This window comes from Ictidomys tridecemlineatus, chromosome 1 (genome assembly GCF_052094955.1).
Source record: "Ictidomys tridecemlineatus isolate mIctTri1 chromosome 1, mIctTri1.hap1, whole genome shotgun sequence".
In the NCBI taxonomy this organism is placed as follows: Eukaryota; Metazoa; Chordata; class Mammalia; order Rodentia; family Sciuridae; genus Ictidomys; species Ictidomys tridecemlineatus.
Window position 1 is genome coordinate 121,621,812 of NC_135477.1, and position 23,738 is coordinate 121,645,549.

General features: G+C 38.2%; 3 protein-coding genes across 3 annotated transcripts; all 3 read left to right on the forward strand.

Moving 5' to 3' along the window:
* Nucleotides 1–131: 131 nt before the first annotated feature.
* Nucleotides 132–4,323, forward strand: LOC101954441 (protocadherin beta-10). Its single transcript, XM_005324293.4, has one exon. It carries the CDS (start codon nt 1,161–1,163, stop codon nt 3,546–3,548), a length of 2,388 nt encoding a protein of 795 aa, XP_005324350.3. The 5' UTR covers nt 132–1,160; the 3' UTR covers nt 3,549–4,323.
* An 83-nt stretch (nt 4,324–4,406) lies between these two features.
* LOC101964276 (protocadherin beta-12) lies at nt 4,407–12,706 on the forward strand. Its single transcript, XM_005324258.4, has one exon. The coding sequence runs from the start codon at nt 9,123–9,125 to the stop codon at nt 11,763–11,765; it is 2,643 nt and encodes an 880-aa protein (XP_005324315.3). The 5' UTR covers nt 4,407–9,122; the 3' UTR covers nt 11,766–12,706.
* Nucleotides 12,707–15,718: 3,012 nt separating this feature from the next.
* On the forward strand, nt 15,719–19,390 carry LOC101964548 (protocadherin beta-14). The gene has a single exon (XM_005324259.4). The coding sequence runs from the start codon at nt 16,304–16,306 to the stop codon at nt 18,698–18,700; it is 2,397 nt and encodes a 798-aa protein (XP_005324316.2). The 5' UTR covers nt 15,719–16,303; the 3' UTR covers nt 18,701–19,390.
* The last annotated feature ends 4,348 nt before the right edge of the window (nt 19,391–23,738 follow it).

Genomic DNA, 23,738 nt, shown 5'->3' on the forward strand with positions numbered 1-23,738 from the left:
GTTATTTCTACTTTCCATAATGTTATGATATGTGTTAGTTGTGATCTTTACCTCCCTTTATTTAATGCACATAAAGTCTTACTGGATTTCAATTAAGAGGAACCTTAAAATAAAGGTTAGGCCATTCTTTAATTCTGCAAGGTATTTTAAATTTTATATAAGAAAAACAAAGGCAAAAAAGGTTTTAGAAATTGAAAAGCATGTGTAAGTGAATGAAAGAAGACAATTTTCAAATTGTAGGGGTTAGGTTTTGAAAGGTACTGAATATTGTTTCAGGTCCTATTCACTACAGTTTATCTATATGCATGCTTTATTACCAGAATTAGTGAGTGGCTTATTTGCCAACCAAAGATTACTAAGATGTAGTTTCTGTCCTCAAGTAGCTCACATATTGAAGAAAGGACAGAGTGGCTTAAAATGAGAAGCAATACTATTTACAGGATCATCATAGTTATATGCATAAGTATTTATGGGAACACGGAAAAGGAACAGCCTAAATGCTTGGTTCTGATTACAGAGTGGTGATTCTGTTTAGGCATTGTAATGAGATTTTTGAAGGAGTTTTTTGAAAAACATATGAAATGGGCTTCTTTGCCAGTTTTTGGTGTTCTTGTGCCCAATGTCACTGGAAAAATAAAATTACTATTTTGATGGTTCCATGAGGAACCCAAAATATTCCATTTGGTTGCATAAGTGTTGTATCACAATTGAAAGACCTGGTACAGGAGCAAAACCTATCAGTAAAGTGAACAAAATTATTGCTACAGCAGTATCTTTTTGTTTCCCAATTTTTTAACTTTCCCATGGAACAATGAATAAACAATGTGAATGCATCTCTATACAAATATTATTTTAAAAAATAGAAAATAAAAATTCAAAATTTGAAAAAAAGCCACTAAATGAAATACCTTATAAATAATACACAGGAAAAATGTTAAAATTTTGAGTGTTTTGGAAGCCACGCGGTGGCGCTGCAGGCTAAAGAGACAGAAATTTTGAACTGAGGTTGCTACTGAGGTCACTAACAAAAAAGGAAGATCCAGACAGATGGGCTGGGAAGAAAAAGACAAAAGAAATCTTAGCTCCCTGTTAGTACAAAGTGTAAGTCTGAGGCTTCCAACTGCTGTTTAGGCTGTGAGTTCTGCTTATTACTGGAATTGATGAAAGAAGAAGCTATGGAGACCAGAAGGTTGTGCTTCCCAAGACAAAGGCAAGTCTTACTTCTCTTTCTGTTTGGGGGAGTATCCTTGGCAGCTAATAGGTTTCGACATTATTCTGTGACAGAGGAAACTGAAAGAGGATCCTTTGTCGTCAATCTGGCAAAGGAGCTGGGAATAGGGGTGGAGGAGCTGGCTACACGGAGAACGAGGGTGGTTTCTGATGATAATAAACAACACTTGCTTCTGGATTCTCATACTGGAAATGTGCTCACAAATGAAAAACTGGACAGGGAGAAACTGTGTGGCTCCATAGAGCCCTGTATGCTGTATTTCCAAATTTTAATGGATAACCCCTTTCAGATTTACCGGGCTGAGTTGAAAATCAGAGATATAAATGATCACTCACCAGTATTTCGGGAGAAAGAGATGGTCTTAAAAATACTAGAAAATACAGCAGAAGGGGCAACATTTCGTTTAGAAAGAGCACAAGATTCAGATAGAGGACTTAATGGTATCCAAAACTATACAATTGAACCCAATTCTTTTTTTCATATTACAATTAGTGACAGTGATGAGGGAACAATATATCCAGAGCTAGTGCTAGACAAAGCTCTTGACTGGGAAAAGCAGCCAGAGCTCAATTTAACACTCACAGCACTGGATGGTGGATCTCCACCCAGGTCAGGAATCACCACTATACGCATCCTTGTCCTGGATGTCAATGACAATGCTCCCAAATTTTCTCAGCTGATTTATGAGACCCAGGCTCCAGAAAATAGCCCCTTAGGGTCTCTTGTGGTTAAAATCTCTGCAGAAGATGCAGATTCAGGAGTCAATGCAGAAGTAACCTATTCATTTTTTGATGCTGATGAAGATATTCAAACAATCTTTCAAATCAATCCTTTTTCTGGGGAAATCATTCTCAAAGCATTGCTTGACTATGAACTAGTAAAGTCTCACAAAATAAACGTACAGGCAATTGATGGTGGGGGCCTTTCTGCAAGATGTATGGTTTTGGTTCAGGTATTAGACACCAATGACAATCCTCCTGAATTGATCATATCATCACTTTCCAACTACATCGATGAGAACTCTCCTGAAACAGTACTGGCAGTTTTTAGGGCTAAAGACAGAGATTCTGGAGAAAATGGAAAGACCGTTTGCTACATACAGGATAATTTGCCTTTCCGTCTGAAACCCTCTGTGGAAAATTTTTACATCCTAATGACAGAAGAAGCACTAGACAGAGAGAGCAGAGCCGAGTACAACATCACCATCACGGTCACAGACTTGGGGACACCCAGGCTGAAAACCCAGCACAACATAACTGTCCTCGTCTCCGACGTCAACGACAACGCCCCTGCCTTCACACAAACATCATACACGCTGTTGGTCCGCGAGAATAACCAACCCGCCCTGCAAATAGGCAGTGTCAGCGCCACAGACAGAGACTCAGGCACCAATGCCCAGATCACCTACTCGCTGCTGCCAAACCAGGACCCGCACCTGCCCCTCACCTCGCTGGTCTCCATCAACGCAGACAATGGACAGCTGTTCGCGCTGAGGGCGCTGGACTTCGAGGTCCTGCAGTCATTCGAGTTTCACGTGGGCGCCACAGACCAAGGCTCTCCCGCGCTCAGCAGCCAGGCGCTGGTGCGAGTGGTGGTGCTGGACGACAATGACAACTCGCCCTTCGTGCTGTACCCAATGCAGAACGCCTCTGCGCCTTGTACCGAGCTGGTACCCAGGGCAGCAGAGCAGGGCTACCTGGTCACCAAGGTGGTGGCAGTGGATGGAGACTCGGGCCAGAACGCCTGGCTGTCATACCAGCTGCTCAAGGCCACGGAGCCAGGGCTGTTTGGCGTGTGGGCGCACAATGGCGAGGTGCGCACCACCAGGCTGCTGAGCGAGCGCGATGCGGCCAGGCACAGGCTGGTGGTGCTGGTCAAGGACAATGGCGAGCCTCCGCTGTCTGCCAGCGTCACGCTGCACGTGCTGCTGGTGGATGGCTTCTCCCAGCCCTACCTGCCGCTCCCGGAAGTGGCGCCCGAGCGCGCGCAGGGGGACTCGCTCACTGTCTACTTGGTCATCGCCTTGGCGTCGGTGTCATCGCTCTTCCTCTTCTCTGTGCTGGTGTTCGTGGCGGTGAGAGTGTGCAGGAGGCGCAGGGCGGCATCACTAGAGGTCTGCTCAGTGCCTGAGGGCCACTTTCCTGGCCACCTGGTGGATGTCAGCGGCACTGGCACTCTGTCCCAGAGCTACCAGTATAAGGTGTGTCTGACGGGAGATTCTTCTGGAACAAGCGAATTCAAGTTTTTGAAACCAATTTACCCTAACATTCACAGCAATGGTCCTGAGCGGAATAGTGTAGAAAATCCTATCTTTTGAAACAGCTCTTAATTTAGTTTTCAGCAACACTTTTGTTTATATTGTGATGTACTTTTGAAATTTATAATCCCTAATAAGTTTAGTTTTCTATCAGTTATAATGCAATATAACAATTGATTTTCAACTACCAAGTACTATACATCTACCATTTTGCAATGTTGTTTAATTTCTTTTGCATTAACAGTTTAATTTTAATTCATACCCATCTGTGAATAATATCTTTAAAGTTTTAATCCTTTACAATTGCACACATATTTATATTGTCATTTTCTTTCTATAAAACTGAGGTTTTGGGTTTTCTCCTGTTTGTTTATTGTTTAATGTTGGTGATTGAACTTAGCACTTCAGAATGCTAAGCACTGTATTTCTGAGCTACACCCAGTTCCCTCACCTGGTATATTTTAGAGCCTGCATGCCTCATAATACTAAACTACCCTTCTGTTGTATTTCCTTCTTGTAAGAAGTCATATCTGCACTTCCAATCTTATTCTAATGTTCTATTTATTCATCTTAAAAATAATACCAACTTCTAAATCACAGCATGTGGAAAAAAATACCCTTTCTGTGTTCGTTGCAAAATTAAACATCTTTTTGTGATTGATATGGGACTCCCATAATTGTTTATTATTTTATTTCCTTTACATTTGCTGTTCTAACTTAGCCAATATTTTCTTACGTTCACTTTTGCTGATATTTAAAACATCATGTGTTATAATTCAAATAAAATGTAATAACCTGAATGAAAATGAATACAAATTTTAAAACATTTTGAAAACTTGTGTGTATTTTGTAGAATGTCAGAAAGATATTAACTTTTCAGTTTATTTTGTAAGTTCATATTATTTTCAGGTTTAAAATCAAGATGAATGAAAAGTTACAACAAAAAGTAATTTCTTATATCTCCAGACACCTTTTACACAGTGGCTTCTTCTAAAATTGATTTCAAAGTTCTAAATAGTAGGTTTAGGCTGTCTTAATATTGTTTAAATTTTAATTATTTCTTACTAGAATAAATAAAGGATTTAACTTTTTTACTTCCCAACAATATAGACAAACACTGCACATTCCCTTTCCCCTATTCTCGTAATAGAATTTTCACATATTTTTAAAGGCTAAACTATCAGTTAAAGTCCATATTGTTAGTGTTGTATGATTGTATTTCCTTTCTTGAAAAATATTCTTCCTAGAGCACTTGCACTTGCATCATTTTCTATTAACTGCAATGAATATTTTACACTATCCTTTACTTGAAAGCTATTTTTCTCCTTAAAATATTCAAATATATCAGATACCTACCAATTATGTTTATTTCCTGGAGGTATTTCATCTATATTTCTGCTTCCTTTACATTTATTTGCTATATAAGCTATCACCCTAGGTATTTTTCCCCTTTAATGTTTTCCTGTGTTAGTCCCCCATTATAAAATCAGGTATATTTTTCTTTCTTAGTTTATTCTCTTTTGGCTAACATATATCTCTCAATACCTTCATCAAAACAGATGCAGAAGAGTTTAAATAATTATTTAAGACCTTGCATTGTGAAGTCACCTTTTTTCCAGTTAATTGATAGTTTCACTGGGTATAAAATTCTAGACTGAAAATAATTTCTCCTCAGATTTCAAAAGCATTCCTTCTATTGATTGCATAGAATTGTTCCAGAGACTGATTCCATTCTGATTTCTCTTTTTATGTGCTCCCCTCCCTCTCTCCCTCCCTCCCCCTCCCTTTTTCTTTTTTCTTTCTTTCTGATAGTATGAGGAAAACGTTACCCTTATATTCTGAAAATAACTTAGTACAGGCTGTATTTATTAATATGGTCACATGGGTGTACTCTGTTAACATTTAGACATTTGGTTTCAGTTCTGAGAAATTTTCTTTTTTTTTTTAAAGAGAGAGTGAGAGAGAGAGGGGGACACAGAGAGAGAGAGAGAATTTTAACATTTATTTATTTTTTCTTAGTTCTCGGCGGACACAACATCTTTGTTGGTATGTGGTGCTGCTGAGGATGGAACCCGGGCCGCACGCATGCTAGGCGAGCGCGCTACCGCTTGAGCCACATCCCCAGCCCCCTGAGAAATTTTCTTGTTAAGTTTAAATACAATTTCTCCCCTGAGTTATCTACATTCTCACTGAATTTCATTGAATTATCAGACTTCCTTGTTGATTCAATAAGGCCCTATAAGGTCCTTCCATATTTTCTCTCTTATTGTCTCTGGTTCTACATTTTAATTGAATGATTTAATCTTTTTAAGTTTTTCTTTTCATCTGACAAATATTTTTTAAGAGTTCTTTCTGGTTTTCTGAGAGTTTTTCATAGTTTTGTTGTTGTTGTTGTTTGTTTGTTTGTTTTGTATCAGGGATTGAACTCAGGTGCACTTGACCCCTGAGCCACATCCCCAGCCCTACTTTGTATTTTATTTAGAGACAGGGTCTCACTGAGTTGCTTAGTGCCTCACTTTTGTTGAAGCTGGCTTTGAACTTGTGATCCTCCTGCCTCAGCCTTCAGAGCGACTGGGATTACAGGCGTGCACCACAGCACCTGGATTGCATTTTTTTATAAATGTAATTTCTTCTCCCTTCTATAATTAATTTAATCCCTAAGATGTATTATTCAAGACATACATTATGCAGTATTGTTATTATGTGTCCATTTAATAATGAGAATGTATCAGAGAACGAAAGAACTTGAGCTGGTAAGGACACTTAAGTCTGAATCTATTGTTTATCTTACAATAAGAATGTATACTTCATACCATTGCTATTGAGTTTAAATGTGTAGGACTGGGGATAGAGCTTTCTGGTAGAGCACTTGCCAATCATGCTGGAAATGCTGGAAATTCTGGGTTCAATCCCCAGTATTGCAAAAACAAAACAAAATGTACAAAAAAACTTGAAAAACAGCACAAAGATTAAATGGGGAAATGTATGAAGCACTTAGACCAATGGGTAGCATGAAGTAAGTTCTAAATTCTAAAAAATATACTAGTTTTATTAGATTTTAATTCTTTGTAGATATTAGTCAGACAATCTCTTTTTATTATTTTTTCATTAGGTTCTGGGGATGGAACCCAGGGCTTTGTGCATGCTAGCATTTAGCTACGTCCCCAGCCCAACTAATTGGACATTTTCAAAGGCATTATCATCTCTCTCTCCCTCTTTAACATTTTTTGGGGGAAAGGGTTTAAGTCAGAGTGCTTTACCACTGAGTATATCCTTAGCTCTTTTTAAAAAATTTGTGGCAGGATCTCACTAAATTGCTAAAGGGCTCCTTAACTTACTAAGGCTGGCCTTGATCTGTGTGATCTCCCTGTCTCAGCCTTCTGAGTCACTGGGATTACAGGTGTGCACCATCACACCCACTTTCTTATGTTCTATTACATGAGTTTTCTCATTCCCTTTTTTGTAGAGGTAGTAGTGGTTTGGGCCTTTATATTTCATGCTATAATAGGCTTCTCCTCAAATGTCTTGTGTTACTTAGCTATCCTCTTATGTTTAAGAAGGATGCTATTTTAAAATGCCAGCAATCAATACTTTGTGAGTGAATAAATCCTGTTGATGGCAGAGCATCAATCTAATATAACCATAAAAGGACAGGGCTGTTACCCTGGAAGACCACAAATATCAGTATGTTTAAGTATTTGGGCTTTTCATATTCTTGAGTTAGAATTCTAGAATATCCACTGTGTGGGAGTGGGAGTTAGTTATATACCTTATGTCCTACAACCTCAGAGCATTGCCTGGGAAGGTAATATAAGTATCACCATTCAAAATGAAAAGTTTTCTTACTTTTTCCTTACACTTGCTTTTAATCCTGCCTATATCTCCAAGACTAGAAAAAGTCTCATTTAATTTCTCCATAGAATAAACTAGCCCTGAGATACTTTCCTGTCTCTGTAGGATGGTCAGAGGAACAGAGAATTCAACATTCCTATATATGTACTTTAATAACTTTTATAGCTGCTAAGTAATTTCAGTCTTCTTATGCACCTGATTCATCTAAATCTTTACATGGGATTGTGTGGGACAATCTCACTATTTTTGTCTTTTCAATGCAGGAAAATTAGCCATTTCTTGGAACTTGTGAGTTACTCTTCTCTTCTGATTTCTGTCCTAAAAAAATGTATATTCACTTGTGTATTTTTAGCCTTTTAAAGTTGATTTTTAAGTTTTTGTCATCTTTGTATATTTTTTAAAAATATTTGTTTTTTGGTTTTAGTTGGACACAATACCTTTTTTTCAGTTGTTCATTGTTGTATGTGGTGCTGAGAATCGAATGCTGGACCTTGCACATGGGAGGCAAGCACTCTACCTCTGAGCCACAATACCAGCCCAGTAGATATTTTTAAAGGAAGGAGGATAGCTGCATAATCAATCTAATAATAAAAAAGTTTACAATAATTAATTTGTAAACTTTTTTATTATTAAAAATTTATCTATTTTTCCAACCATGCATAAAGCTTACATATTATAGAACATAATTTGAATTTAGTTTTTTAAAATTATATTGTGTTTAGGGATTTTGTTTATCCATTCTTGGTATAATTTTGAGATTTCCTATAGTTGATACGATTAATGAACTTCTAGCATATATTCCAAACTATCACCTTCATTATGTAGCAACCATGCACTTTGGCTAGGACTAACACTACCTCAAGTTTAGAGGTGATTCCCGACAGAGTTAAACAAAGTAAGTACAAGCATAGGTCTTCAAATTCCAGAACAAAAAGCTCTATTGGTAATGTTTTCAATACCTCTTGAAACAATGACTTCTTCGGTAGCAGAAACATGTACTTGATCTAATCAGAGTAAAGGTTAAGTTTTTGTTTTATTTGGGAAAGAGACTCTCTCCCACTTTCTCTGCCTGGGATGAAAAAGAAAGTAGTTAGCCTTAGTTGATGTGGGAATGAGTCTTGGGAACCTAAAGGAAGTTAGTTTTAGAAGACTGCTTTAAATGAAACTAACATGTTTGCATTTGTGTAGCTATTAATTTTTTGTAAGATATGAGAAAGTGTAACTAAATTGTGGGTTTTATCATATGTCCTATCCCAACATCTTATTTAATTTTCTACCAGTTCACAATTCATTCTATTAGAGAAATCTACATAAATATTCTAATGTACTATAGCAACTATATAAATATATGCCATTTCATTGTTAATCCAATTTCATACTCCCTGAGAAGACTTAAATTACCATTGGATACAGTCTCTTTCCTTTAGTACCTTAGGCAGACCAAAGAGTGATGGAATTTCGTTCAGCTTGGCAGTGAGTTATATTACCCTCCTTGTTTCAGGTTCATAATCTTCCCAGAAAGATTACAAACTCTTGGGGATCAGGAATCACATCTTCTATTTCTGTTTTCCCAAACACTGAGCACATTAGGTTGTGTGAAGAGTGGGATACATAGTAAATATTTTAAAACAAATGATAACATAATCAGAAATTATAAATGATGTAAAACAATTGTGAAAGAATATATTTGTAATCAAACAACGAATAGACATTTCTTTCCATGGGACATTCATGTGAATTTAATTTAGGTAGCTTTCAAACTGTGAAAATCTGTGGAGACGCATGGTGGCGCTGCAGGATAATATCCGCACGGGAAAAATATATATGTATTTCACTGGATGGCATTGTGGACGCTTAATCAGTGCACAGGGAGAACAGGGAAGACAGAACAAGCCAACAAGGGGCAACCTAGAAGCCATTCAATCGGATTACAATATTCTTCCAAAGTGGACAAATCCAGAAACACGTTTCCCAGAACGGCAAAGTGGAGCTGAATCAATTCTGCAGGAAGCCTTCTGGCAAAGAGCTATGGAGAATGGAGGAGAAGATACTTTGCAGACAAGGCAAGTCCTACTTCTCTTTGTATTGTTGGGAATATCTCAGGCGCACTCTGAGCCTGGGAGCTTTTCCGTGGCAGAGGAAATGCAAAGTGGAAGCTTTGTAGGCAATTTGGCAAAAGACCTAGGACTAGAGGTGGGTGAGCTGTCCTCCCGGGGAGCTCAGGTTGTCTCTAATGATAACAAACGGTCTTTGCAACTGGACATAAATACCGGGGATTTGCTTTTAAGCCAAATGTTAGACCGGGAGGAGCTCTGCGGCTCCACCGAGCCCTGTGTGCTGCATTTTCAGGTATTAATGAAAAACCCATTGCAGTTTTTACGGATTGAGCTTCAAGTAAGAGATGTAAATGACCACTCTCCAATCTTCTTGGAAAAAGAAATGCTCCTAGAAATCCCAGAGAATAGTCCTGTTGGTGCTGTGTTCTTACTAGAAAGTGCAAATGATTTAGATGTAGGAATGAATACTGTACAAAGCTACACAATAAGCCCCAACTCTCATTTCCACATTAAAATGAGAGTTAATCCAGACAACAGGAAGTACCCAGAGTTGGTTCTGGACAAGGCACTGGATTATGAAGAGCAGCAGGAACTCAGTTTGATTCTCACTGCTCTGGATGGTGGGTCCCCACCCAGGTCTGGGACTGCCTTAGTTCGGGTGGTGATTGTAGACATTAATGACAACTGCCCTGAGTTTCAGCAACCATTTTATGAGGTGAAGATTCCAGAGAATAGCATCCTTGGTTCACTGGTTATCACTGTCACTGCTTGGGATTTAGATTCCGGAATAAATGGGGAAATATCATATACCTTTTCTCATGCCTCAGAAGATATTCAAAAGACATTTAAAATTAACCGAAAGTCTGGAGAAATTAGTTTAACAGCATCTTTGGATTTTGAAACAATTGAATCATACTCAGTAATCATTCAAGCCACAGATGGGGGAGGACTTTTTGGAAAGTCTACAGTCAGAATACAAGTAATGGATGTGAATGACAATGTTCCTGAAATTGCTGTGTCATCAATTACCAGTCCAATCCCAGAAAATTCCCCTGAGACTGCAGTCATGGTTTTCAGTATCCGAGATAGAGACTCTGGAGAAAATGGAAGAACGATTTGTTCTATTCCAGAAGACCTCCCATTCCTACTGAAATCTTCATTTGAGAATTACTACACCCTAGAAACGGAGAAAACCCTAGACAGGGAAAGCAGAGCCCAGTATAATATCACCATCACGGTCACAGACTTGGGGACACCCAGGCTGAAAACCGAGCACAGCATAATAATCCTCGTCTCTGACGTCAATGACAACGCCCCTGCCTTCACACAAGTGTCCTACACCCTGTTGGTCCGCGAGAACAACCAGCCCGCCCTGCACATAGGCAGTGTCAGCGCCACAGACAGAGACTCAGGCACCAACGCCCAGATCACCTACTCGCTGCTGCCAAACCAGGACCTGCACCTGCCCCTCGCCTCGCTGGTCTCCATCAACGCAGACAATGGGCAGCTGTTCGCGCTGAGGGCGCTGGACTTCGAGGCCCTGCAGGCGTTTGAGTTCCACGTGGGCGCTACCGACCAAGGCTCGCCTGCGCTCAGCAGCCAGGCGCTGGTGCGAGTGGTGGTGCTGGATGACAATGACAACTCGCCCTTCGTGCTGTACCCAATGCAGAACGCCTCTGCGCCCTGCACCGAGCTGGTACCCAGGGCGGCAGAGCAGGGCTACCTAGTCACCAAGGTGGTAGCGGTGGATGGAGACTCGGGCCAGAACGCCTGGCTGTCATATCAGCTGCTCAAGGCCACGGAGCCAGGGCTGTTTGGCGTGTGGGCGCACAATGGCGAGGTGCGCACCACCAGGCTGCTGAGCGAGCGCGACGCAGCCAGGCACAGGCTGGTGGTGCTGGTCAAGGACAATGGCGCGCCTCCGCTGTCTGCCAGCGTCACGCTGCACGTGCTGCTGGTGGATGGCTTCTCCCAGCCCTACCTGCCTCTCCCGGAAGTGGCGCCCGAGCGCGCGCAGGGGGACTCGCTCACTGTCTACTTGGTCATCGCCTTGGCTTCGGTGTCATCTCTCTTCCTCTTCTCTGTGCTGGTGTTTGTGGCGGTGAGGCTGTGCAGGAGGCGCAGGGCGGCGCCACTGGGTGTGTATTCGGTGCCTGAGGGCCACTTTCCTGGCCACCTGGTGGATGTCAGCGGCACTGGCACTCTGTCCCAGAGTTACCAGTATGAGGTGTGTCTTAGGGGAAGTACTGGAACAAATGAGTTCAAATTTCTAAAGCCAATTATGCCCAACCCTTCACCCCAGTGGTCTGGGAAAGAAACAGAGGAAACTCCTCCTTTCAACAGTAGCTTTGGGTTCAATATTCAGTGACCATAATTGATTTGATATTTCATATGCATTTTACTTTGTGGCACATACAAATGTTTATTTCCCTCAATTTGCATGCACTTTAAATTGTAGTAATGCTCTTTTTATTGTGTTTTTCATCCTTGCTTTTATGCAAATGTTTATGTAGTCATAATTGCATTTATTCTCTAACCCAGGAGGTCTTAATTTTTAAATCTCTTTACATTTAAAAAAAAGTCACTTTTTGCCCATATCCTTCTCTCCAGTTAAAGTTTCACACACACTTATGTTTATGGTAAAATGAATCAGGTCACTTTGGAAGTAGTTCAAAAATTTCTTCATTACACTCTTCTTTTTGTAGTTTTCTTGTGGTTTAATAATAGTTACTAGTCACAAATATCATGTTTCTTAAATTAAAACATTTAGTTAACATTTTAAAATCTTTATTACTATTAAAAACACTTTGAAAATCATGTAGTATGAAAGAAAATTTTAGTCTAAAAATCTAGTTATAAGAGGCCAGAAGAGATTGAGATAGGGGTATAGCTAGCTCAGTGGTAAAGCCCTGGGTTTGAGTCCCCAAATTTTTTAAAGAAAAAACAAAATCAAATAAGTAGGAGGAAGAGGAAAAGAAGGAAGAAGGCTTATTCATCCTGGAAAAGGATTGTGAAGGTACATTGATATTGTGGCCACTCATATAATCTTCAAATATGAAGCTATAATTTTCCAGATGTCTCACTAACATTACAAAGCTAGGATTCAACCCAGTTGAATTCAGGAACCTGAGAATTTGCAGAGTATAAAGTGAGTTTCTGTGCTAATGTGTATTTTTCCCCTGTATTCTCCTTAATTTTAATGTACATATACTGAGTACTTATTTTCAATTTCTTCCCCACCAATAGTAAAATTAGGTTGCATGTGTCATCAACATTGATATATTACAAATAAATGTTTTATAAACAATTCTTAGTCTCTCTGTTCCGTTGTTTTAAGCTTTCAGTGTGGTCATGAAATTGGTTTACTAAGGGGTAGCAATCCAGAGTTTGATAAGCACTTTTCTTAGAGATATAAAAGTGTGATACAGGGCTGGGGATGTAGCTCAGAGCTTGGCTAGGATGTATGGGGCCCTGAATTCCATTCCCAGCACTTCAAAAAAAAGTGTGATACATATGGAGCATTGAGAATTATTGAAAGATAACCCTTTGGTTATTTATTTATTTGTTTTTGGTACAAGGGATTGAACCCAGGGATTCTTAACCACTGAACCACACCCCCAGCTCCTTTTTATTTATTTATTTTTTATTTTCAGATAGGGTCTCACCAAGTTGTTTAGGGCCTCAACAAATTGCTGAGGCTAGACTTAAACTAGTGATCCTTCTACCTCAGCCTCCCAAATTGCTGGTTGGGTTTTAATTTTAAAATAGAAATTCAAAGCATTGTAAGAGAAAGTTTTGTCTTATGTTGATTTAGGGACCAACTAACCATTCTTGCCTTCAATGACCTGACTAAAAAACAGTAAAGGGGGAAAAGCCCCTATGTTTGGGTTTCCCAAGAATTCCAAAGGCTGTGGAGGAATGAAAACATAGATTAGCATGTGTGATCAAAGAGAATAAAAAGAGTGTGAAGATGTGTTTGTGTGTGAGAGAGCAAGCAATCACCCTCCTCTAGTTTTAAATTCCTTTTCTATCTAGCCAGTTCCCCTGTTTACCATTTCTTTTCACTCTCATGCCTATATCCTTCATTCTGTTATTAAATTTCCCCTCCCAAAAATCACTTGATGAAACTTCACACTAGATGAATATAATTGCCTCCTTTCCCCCCTCTTACACCTGGGCTGTTGCACTCTATAAGATAAAAATTGTCATACCATTGCCACTATAAATTTATCATATCCAAGTCTAATTGGGCTTTTGAGACCAATAAATCCTTTTACAATTTTGCTAATCAACTTTCTCTTAAAATCTACTTACTTTAGACTTTGCCTAATACCTTAAAGAAAAATAAACTCCATCAGATGGAAATTATTATTTCCTGTCCCCAAGTCTACACCTTTGACAACATCTGTACCAACACCATTGTCCTACTGAGTTCCCTCCCACCTAAATACAATCTCTTCCTATATTCACCTTCTAGGGGCCTCATATGGACTTGATCTTCTGTATCTTAATTTTCTCCATCTCTACTGAATGTTACACATCATCATTTTAAATTCATTCATTTTCTGGTCTTAAACTATTAAGTTAAATTTTTTACTTTACCAAGCTTTTTCTTCCACCCATAGCCTTTTATTCCCTTAAAGTTTTATCTACCCTCATTTTTGATTCCTCATTTCTTATACTTTTCAACCAAGGGCAATCTTACCTTGCACTGCAACCACTTTACTGAAAATGCTATTGTAAATGTTACCACAGATTTATTTTAAGGGATGTGATTATGCAATAGCTTATAAAACTTATATGTCTCTTTCATGTGACATTTCCAATGTACATGATTAGATATATATGACAGCTTTGCTCCTAATAGTCCTTCTGGAATCGAGTTTATTTCCAAGTAATTGTTCCAACATTCCCTTTGGACTGTCACTACCATATATGTGTTCTATAGCTATTGGAGGGAAGAGGCACATCCAGATCTGGAAGTGAAAAGAAATTATGCTCACAATCCATATGTGAGAGAGTTCACTCGACTATACCTAAATACAAGGGATGCTGGGACAGGTATCTAGTGGTCATGTGTACATTTCTATTACTACAGAAGAAATGAAGTACAGATTTTAGCAGAAATCCACAGTGATCACCTTCTTAAATCCAATAGGCAGTTTTAATACTTGCCTTTCTCTTGGTTTTTCCAAAGCATTTGCTACTGCTTATTCTTTCTCATTTTCTTGCTTTCATTTTTATGATTTGAACTCTGGGCCCTCCCTGTCAATTAAGAAACTTCTTTTCTTCTCTCCTCTAAATTAAGGGATTTCTCAGAGTGCTGAGTAAAGCTCTTTTTTTCTTCCTTGTCAATTTTAACACTTGACACTTGTCACTTTGCTTGATTATCCTAGAACTCTCCATATACAGTCATCCAGGCAACTGTGGGAGAATGGTTTTTTAATTCTATGGATATCAAAATCCACAAATACTGAAGTTTTATATAAAATAGAGCAGTATTTGCATATAACCTATTCACATCCCTTTGTATAATTTAAATCATTGTTAGATTATTTATAATAATACAATATAAATGCTGTATAAATAGTTATTATACTATATTGTTTAGGGAATAATTCTGGGGTAGAAATCTGTAGTTTAGATTTTAATTATTTTGTCTTATTTTATTTCTGGGTGCTGAAATTCAACCCTGAATTGCACTGTGCATTTAAAGCACATGTCTTTCCACTGAGTTGAACCCCAATCCAATATTTTAATTAATTTAACAGACACTTAACCAGCACATATGATTAATCTGTAAATGTTAACTCTTTATATCCCTATGATAATCCTAGGGCACTAATAAATACTATTAGTGACCTGTTTTACACATAAGAAAACAGAAAGTTGGCCCATGTTTGCATAGAGTGAGTGGCACAAGCAGAATTCTAATGCTGACACTATGGTCCTATGCAGTTCCCATGGTACATAAATACATATATCCCTTCTAGGTATTTCTATATTATAATTAACCTGCATCATTGTAACACATTTTAATTACTGCCAATTTTTAGCCTTTGAGCTCCATAGAAACAAAAGTTATCTTATTTGTACATGATCTTACATGTTAAATGTAAAAGTTCAGAATCTTATACTTCCATGCCTTGGGCATGTAATAAATTTTGTGTGATCTTTTTCCTGATATATATGAAAAAACTAATATGCTACTAACTATAATTGACTGAACTTAGTTACAAATATACACTGTGTTCACTGTCAATATTTGCTATTTAAGATGTTACCTGAATAAAAATATTATTTCTTCAGTTCAGGACATTTTAAGAGATTCATGTATCAAGCATTCAAAGCAGTGATAATTTAGTGCAGAATATGAATCTTGTTTGGATTATGATTCAAACCAAAAACAAAAATTTTGGTGAGAACTGGGGGAAATCAGAGTCCACATATAAATTATATCAAAGAATTACTGCTAAATATTTTTATTGTGATAGTGATGTTGTAATAATATTTTAAAAGGCCTTTTCTGTTATAGATACTTAATGAAGTATTCGGAAGGAAAAATATGTGATATATGGGATTGGTTTTTGAATACTCCAGATGTATTCACAAATTTCTTTTTCAAAGAGGAAATTTTCTCAATGAAAAAAATTCTAGAGACACATGGTGGCGCTACAGGATAAGATGAAAACGATACACAGCTAGCACTGTGGGCTCCATTATTTAGGAGACAGAGACCATCGAACCCACTCAGAGGTATTGAAGCAGCTTCACTTACAGAACTGCTGGAAGGCTATATATTTTCCAGGGGTAATCCTATCGAAATATCAGTGCTTTGGCTTCCAAAATTAGGACTGAACTTAATATTATTCCACACACAAAAAAAAAAGGTTGCCTGAAGGAACCATGAGGATCAGAGGGGCATGCACTCTACGGAAAAGGCAAGTCCTGGTTTTCTTTGTTTTTCTGGGGTTGTCATGGGCAGATACTGAATCCACACGCTATTTTGTGGCAGAGGAAACAGAAATTGGCTCTTTTGTGACTAATTTGGCAAGAGACCTAGGGTTAGAGGTAGAGGAGATGTCCTCACGGGAGGCTCGGGTAGTGTCTGATGATAATGAAAAGCATTTGTACCTTGATTTGAGGACTGGAGATTTACTCTTAAATAAGAAACTGGATAGAGAAGAGCTGTGTGGCTCTACTGAGCCCTGTGTGCTGCATTTTCAAGTGGTATTAGAAAACCCCTTACAGTTTTTTCGGGCTGAACTTCATGTCAGAGATATAAATGATCACTCCCCTACATTTCTGGACAAGGAAATACTGATTAAAATATCAGAAAGTGCTACTATTGGATCTACATTCTTAATAGAAAGTGCTCAGGATTTGGATGTAGGAAGCAACAGTCTCCAAAACTATACAATTAGCCCAAATTCTCATTTCTACATTAAAATTCAAGACAATGAAGATGGAAAGATATATCCAGAACTGGTGCTAGATAGAGCATTAGACCATGAGGAGGCACCTGAGCTTACATTGACACTCACAGCACTGGATGGTGGATCTCCACCCAGGTCTGGGACAACTTTGGTTCTCATCAAAGTTTTGGACATCAATGATAATGCCCCTGAGTTTGTCCAGAGTCTCTATGAAGTGCAGGTCCAGGAGGATACACCCATTGGCTCCTGGATTATCACCATCTCTGCTAAGGATTTAGATTCAGGAAATTATGGGAAAATATGGTACACATTTTTCCATGCCTCAGAAGATATTCGTAAAACCTTTGAAATCAACTCAATATCTGGGGAAGTTAATTTGAGATCACAACTGGATTTTGAAATAATACAGTCCTATTCTATAAATATTCAGGCAACAGATGGTGGAGGTCTCTCTGAAAAATGCACGCTTCTAGTTAAAGTATTAGATATAAATGACAACCCACCAGAAATAACCATTTCATCGATTACAAAGACAATACCAGAGAATGCATCAGAGACCCTCGTGGCTCTTTTTAGTGTCCGAGATCAAGACTCTGGGGACAATGGAAGGATCCTTTGCTCTATTCAAGATGACCTCCCTTTTATCTTGAAACCCACCTTCAAAAACTTTTTCACTCTAGTTTCTGAAAAAGCACTGGACAGAGAGAGCAGAGCCAAGTACAACATCACCATCACGGTCACAGACTTGGGGACACCAAGGCTGAAAACTGAGTACAGCATAACCGTCCTCATCTCCGACGTCAATGACAATGCTCCTGCCTTCACACAAGTGTCCTACACCCTGATGGTCCGCGAGAACAACCAGCCCGCCCTGCACATAGGCAGTGTCAGCGCCACAGACAGAGACTCAGGCACCAATGCCCAGATCACCTACTCGCTGCTGCCAACCCAGGACCCGCACCTGCCCCTTGCCTCGCTGGTCTCCATCAACGCAGACAATGGGCAGCTGTTCGCGCTGAGGTCGCTGGACTTTGAGGCCCTGCAGGCGTTCGAGTTCCACGTGGGCGCCACAGACCAAGACTCTCCCGCGCTCAGCAGCCAGGCGCTGGTGCGAGTGGTGGTGCTGGACGACAATGACAACCCGCCCTTCGTGCTGTACCCGCTGCAGAACGCCTCTGCGCCCTGCACTGAGCTGGTGCCCAGGGCGGCAGAGCAGGGCTACCTGGTCACCAAGGTGGTAGCGGTGGATGGAGACTCGGGCCAGAACGCCTGGCTGTCATACCAGCTGCTCAAGGCCACGGAGCCAGGGCTGTTTGGCGTGTGGGCGCACAATGGCGAGGTGCGCACCACCAGGCTGCTGAGTGAGCGCGACGCGGCCAGGCACAGGCTGGTGGTGCTGGTCAAGGACAATGGCGAGCCTCCGCTGTCCTCCAGCGTCACGCTGCACGTGCTGCTGGTGGATGGCTTCTCCCAGCCCTACCTGCCGCTCCCTGAAGTGGCACCCGAACGCGCGCAGGGGGACTCGCTCACTGTCTACTTGGTCATCGCCTTGGCCTCTGTGTCGTCGCTCTTCCTCTTCTCTGTGCTGGTGTTCGTGGCGGTGAGGCTGTGCAGGAGGCACAGGGCGGCGCCATTGGGTGTGTATTCGGTACCTGAGGGCCATTTTCCTGGCCACCTGGTGGATGTCAGTGGCACCGGGACACTGTCTCAAAGCTACCAGTATGAAGTGTGTCTGATGGGAGGTAATGGAATAAGTGAGTTCAGTTTCCTGAAGCCAAATATCCCCAATCCTGAAGTACATGATATTGGCAGGAATGTGGGAGAAAAAGAGAACTTCACGAATAGCTTTGGATTCAATGGTCAATAAAAAAATATTATTTAGAAATGTTAATCTTTTGAGGTAGTAAGCAAACTTTAGATACTTTTATTTCTGCAAATATTTTAATTCCTAATTTGTAATAGATTTTAGTTTGCACTCTATTTGCATGCATTATTACTTATCATGCTCTTCTGAAGGTTACTTTAAAAAACTTTTTAGACTCTATAATGATATTAGAATATAGTCTGCTCTTTGTAAAAAATATGTGATTTCAATCTTGATACTGGGAATTGATCTCAGGGTCACTCAACCACTGAGCAACATCCCCAGCCCAATTTTGTATTTTATTTAGAAACACAATCTCATAGAGTTGCTTAGTGCCTTGTTTTTGCTAAGGCTGGCTTTGAACTTGTGATCCTCCTTCCTCAGCCTCTCAAGCCACTGGGATTACAAACACATGCCACAATGCGTTTTAATGAAGTTATTTTTAATTTGTTGTCATGGTGTATACTAAGCAATAAAACACTCTTAATCATTTGGAGATGTAAACTAAAATATTGATAGCAAATGTCATGGGACTGGGAATGTACCTAAGTGGTATAGTGCATATGTTCCTGAGGTGTGGCGCTTGATTCCCAGCTCCCACCCCCTGACAAAAGGGTAAATGTCACAATATGTGTAAATTGTTTCTGCACACCTTCAAGATACCAATAAAGCAAAAAACTAAAAAATGTTGAATATGAGTTGAAGGTATATTGAATTAATTCTACTGGTCTCTAAAATTTTCATCATAAATGGTAAAAAGATGTCTCTCTCTCCAAACTCAGTACTAGAGAACTTTGAAAAGATATATTGTTTGTCAAGAACCCATTTTAGGCTTGGCTTCATGTTGTACAATTGTAATCTCAGCGACTACAGAGGCTGAGGCAGGAAGATCACAATTTCAAGGGCAGCTTCTACAATTTAGGAAAACCCTGTCTCATAAGAATTGGGGGTATAGGTCAATGATATAGTGCCCCAGGTTGAACTCCCAGTATCATGGGAGATTAATTTTAGGTGAAGTTATCACATTAAATATTAATGATGTTTTAAGTAATTTTTCCTTTTTATTGTTGATGATGCTTTTGTGGAAGAGTATCTTAAAATATTCTGAACTTTCATGTTGCTATCTTGTTTAAATACTCCAAGTTTACTAGCTTAATATTGTTATTTTGTCATTACTAAAACATAAAATAGTTTGAAGTCTCACCCTGAATAAAATAATCTTAATCAGAATAATACAAGACAAAACTTCTGAAGAAATCAGAATGAAGATTTAAACTGTTAAAGATTACCTGGGTTTTCTTTCCTAATCATTATTAAGAGTAAATATAGAGGTTGGGCACATATCTTAGTGGTAGAGTGTTTGCATAGCAGGTGAGAGGCCCTGGGTTCAATTCCCAGCATGAAAAACAATGAAAAAGTAAATATCACTAATGCTGTGTGGCCTCTTCAGGTATCCACAAGAAGCAATAGATCTGTATTTATGATTTATAGATGCCTCATTGTTTTTAAAATTATAATGTCTCAAACCTGTAAGTGGGCAGCTCAATGAAGGATTATAGGTAGAAATGTTGATAACTAGAAAGTAGCATACATATAGTGCTAGTGTGCATATACATTTCTGTATGTGCACATAAAATGAAGTATCGTGAATTAAATGATATAGTAAAATGGAATTTCACTTGCCATTGTGAAATAGGTGAAAGCTATGATTCCCTTAAGAATCTTATTCTCCCTCTGCTTCATGAAATTTCAATTGATTTTTAGTGTTTTTACAGGAATATATATTAGCTGTATAGATGTATGAAAGTTGTATGAATTTCATTTAATTTGGTATTTAAACAATAAAATTCTGAAAATGATTGGGCCCTCCTAATCCCTCAGAGTCATAAGAATTAAAACTATGCTTATGAAAGCCACCTAGTAAGTCCAATAATAAACGCTGATGAAAGGAAGAAGCATTGAGGAGTTGGAGATATGGCTCAGGGCCAAAGTGCTTGCTTAGCACTAAAAGAATGGAAGAAGCCCAGTGTGGTGTAACTGGCCTGTTATCCCAGTGACTCAGAAGTCTGAAGCAGGAGAACCTAAATTTAGAGACCCATCTTAGCAATTTAGAGAAGCCCTAAGCAACTTAGCAAGACCCTGTCTCAAAATAAAAAGTAAAAATCATTGGGGAAAGAAGGAGAATTTAAGGAATGGAATAAGAAGTTAGCAAAAAGTGAAATGAAAAGAGAAGTAAGAGCAATATATCTTTACCCCCCACCAATATCCAATTAAAAATGAATTTAAAACCCAGGTATTAGTCTAACAAAGAAGAAAAACAGACTTTAATTTAAAAATGAATGGTATAAATGAAATAATTATCAGAATATTTGAAATGACAACAACCTCATAAGGATATCTGTTCTCCAAAAATGTTTATAAATTCAATGCAATTTTTTTAAAAATCCACAAAAAATAAGTAAGGATAAATTGTTCCTAATATTGATGTGGAAAAAAGTGCATTCTTCTTGCATTAAGAACAAAGAATGTTTAAAAAGAAAATAGAAGAATGCCTTACTTTGTAGCTATTAGGATATGTGGAAAATATAAAATAAATAAATACATTTGAATGATTCAGGAACAGACTCAGAGATTACTAGATAGAATAAGTTCCTTCTATATAAAAAATCTTGGTCATACTAGGGGAGGTGTCAAAATCACAAAGAAGGGGTGAGAAAATAGTTATTACTTAGCAAATGTTCTTGGGAAAACTGGATCATTATATAAAGAAACAAAATTCCCATCTCTTGTCATATGCAAATAAACTCCATATATATCCAAGAAGTGAATTTGAAATATTTTAATAGGAAAACTGAAATAAATAGAAGTAAAATATCTTCATAACCTTATAATTGGTTTATATTTTTTACAAAGCTTTAAAGTAAAAACAATAAAAATGCAAATTAATTAATATTACCATCTCAAAACTAAAGGATAGCACAAGCAGATGACAGGGAGGAGATATTTGCAATATTTCAACTGAGAAGGATTAATACTTAGTTTATTCAAATAAATCAGCAAAGTGCCAAAACACAGAAGAGCCAATAGGATGTTTTAAAGAGGACAAGTGGGAGAGGAAATTTGAAAAGGAGGAAAATAAAATCAGAAAGTACTTGAAGTAATGCTTAACCTTGTTAATTCTTGAAACATGCATTAATGTAAGACATGGATTTAAATCTATTATCAAGATGAAAATTTAATGATATAGTGTGTATTAATCAGAAATTACATGTAAAGACTACTTACAGAACTTCCTATTACATTTAGTGAAAGTTAGCATGTACATTCCCTGATTGTACAATTCTACTTTGGGAAATATAAGCCAGAAAACTATTTTTCAGCTTTACAATATGATATATATGAGTGTGCTCATCTTTTAGAAGCAAAGAATAGGAATCCATCCATATATGTATCCATCAGAAAAGCAATCCATAAATAAAATGTGGAACATGATTCTGAAGGATCATTATGCAGTAATCAAAAACAGTGAGTTAAATGTAAATAGAAGTATATAGACAAATCCCAGATGTTTTTAAAGAAAAAAGAAGAATGGTGGGGGAATATACATTGTTGGTGAGACTGCAGGTTAATACTACTATTTTGGAAAGTAATATGTACATATTGATGTTTATAGCAGCACAGTTCACAATAGCCAATCCTAGGTGTCCCTTAATAGATGATTGGATAAAGAATATGTGTGTATGTACACAATGGCTGCATTTTAATCAGCCATAAAGAAGAATACAAGTATGTCATTTGTTGGCAAATGGATAGAACTCTATTACATCATGATAATAGAAATAAGCCAGACTCAAAAGGTCAAAGGTCAAATGCTTTCTTTTATGTGTGGAATCTAGGAAAAAATAGGAATTAAAAGTAGGGGGTTCTTATGAAAAATAGAACAGAGAACAGTGAAGTAGAGGAAGGATAACAATGAGGAAGGAGGAGGAATGGGAAAGAGGAGAAATAGCAGAATGAAATTAACCAAAGTATGTCATGTTCATGTATGAATATATCACAATGAATTCCACTTTTATGTGTAACTATAATACACCAGTTAAAAATATAGAAAAGGTCTGGGAATAGTACAATGATACAAATGTATCCATATTGTATTCAATATCTTATATTGATAGACATTTACAAGTATAGAGAAGTGCATATTGGGAGAAGAGAAGAAAATGGATATAGGAAAGAATATATAAGGGATAATAAGGATATATATATATGAATGAATCACGTGTGGATAAGATACATGTATTTGAGGGAAGCAGGCTTACAGAGAGAAATGGAAACTAATAACTATGTAAATAATAGAATTTGTTTCTCCCAAGAGATAGTTTAACTTGATTGCATCCTTATACAGTGGATTTTGTATTGATCAGTTGAGGTTGATTAAAAATATGTATTATTTCTCTAGGCCTTCAAAAAAATCAATTGCTCATAAAGCTAAAAGTTTACTTGTAATTTTGAAATATAGTAATATCCCTGAGACTTTACCTTTTTGATATAAGGATGGAATAATTTATGTAGGTCAATGTTTTCACTGAAAACAACTAGCTATTAAGACACTAATATATTATCAAATGAATGTTAATGTGAAACCCCCAGAGAGACAAAAGAGCACAAAAATTATTTTTTCCCTGGGAACATTTGGAATCCTGGAAAATTTAAAACCCCATTCCCATGGTTTATATGAGAAGGAAAATCAAAGCCTAATAAAGTGAGAAGTTTATAAAAGACACTCCCATTAATAAGCATGGATCCCTAATAGCTATACCTAGAAGGTCAGAGTAAGCTGGAAGTGGGTGAGCCTTTGTGTGAAATTTTGCCTTGAACTTTGTTTTGAGCCTTAAACTTGATTTGAGACCATCAACAAGTAGTGCCCTAAGGTCTTAGACTCAAATACAGATCTTCTGTGAAAAAAGATTTATTCATCTTAAGCTTCAAGTTTCTAATCTTCTTAACTTGAACATAGTTAAAGACAACTACAAAAACAAGA

Coding starts and splice junctions, on each gene's coding strand:
- LOC101954441 (XM_005324293.4), top strand. CDS start 1,161: ATGAAAGAAGAAGCTATGGAGACCAGAAGGTTGTGCTTCCCAAGACAA.
- LOC101964276 (XM_005324258.4), top strand. CDS start 9,123: ATGGTGGCGCTGCAGGATAATATCCGCACGGGAAAAATATATATGTAT.
- LOC101964548 (XM_005324259.4), top strand. CDS start 16,304: ATGAGGATCAGAGGGGCATGCACTCTACGGAAAAGGCAAGTCCTGGTT.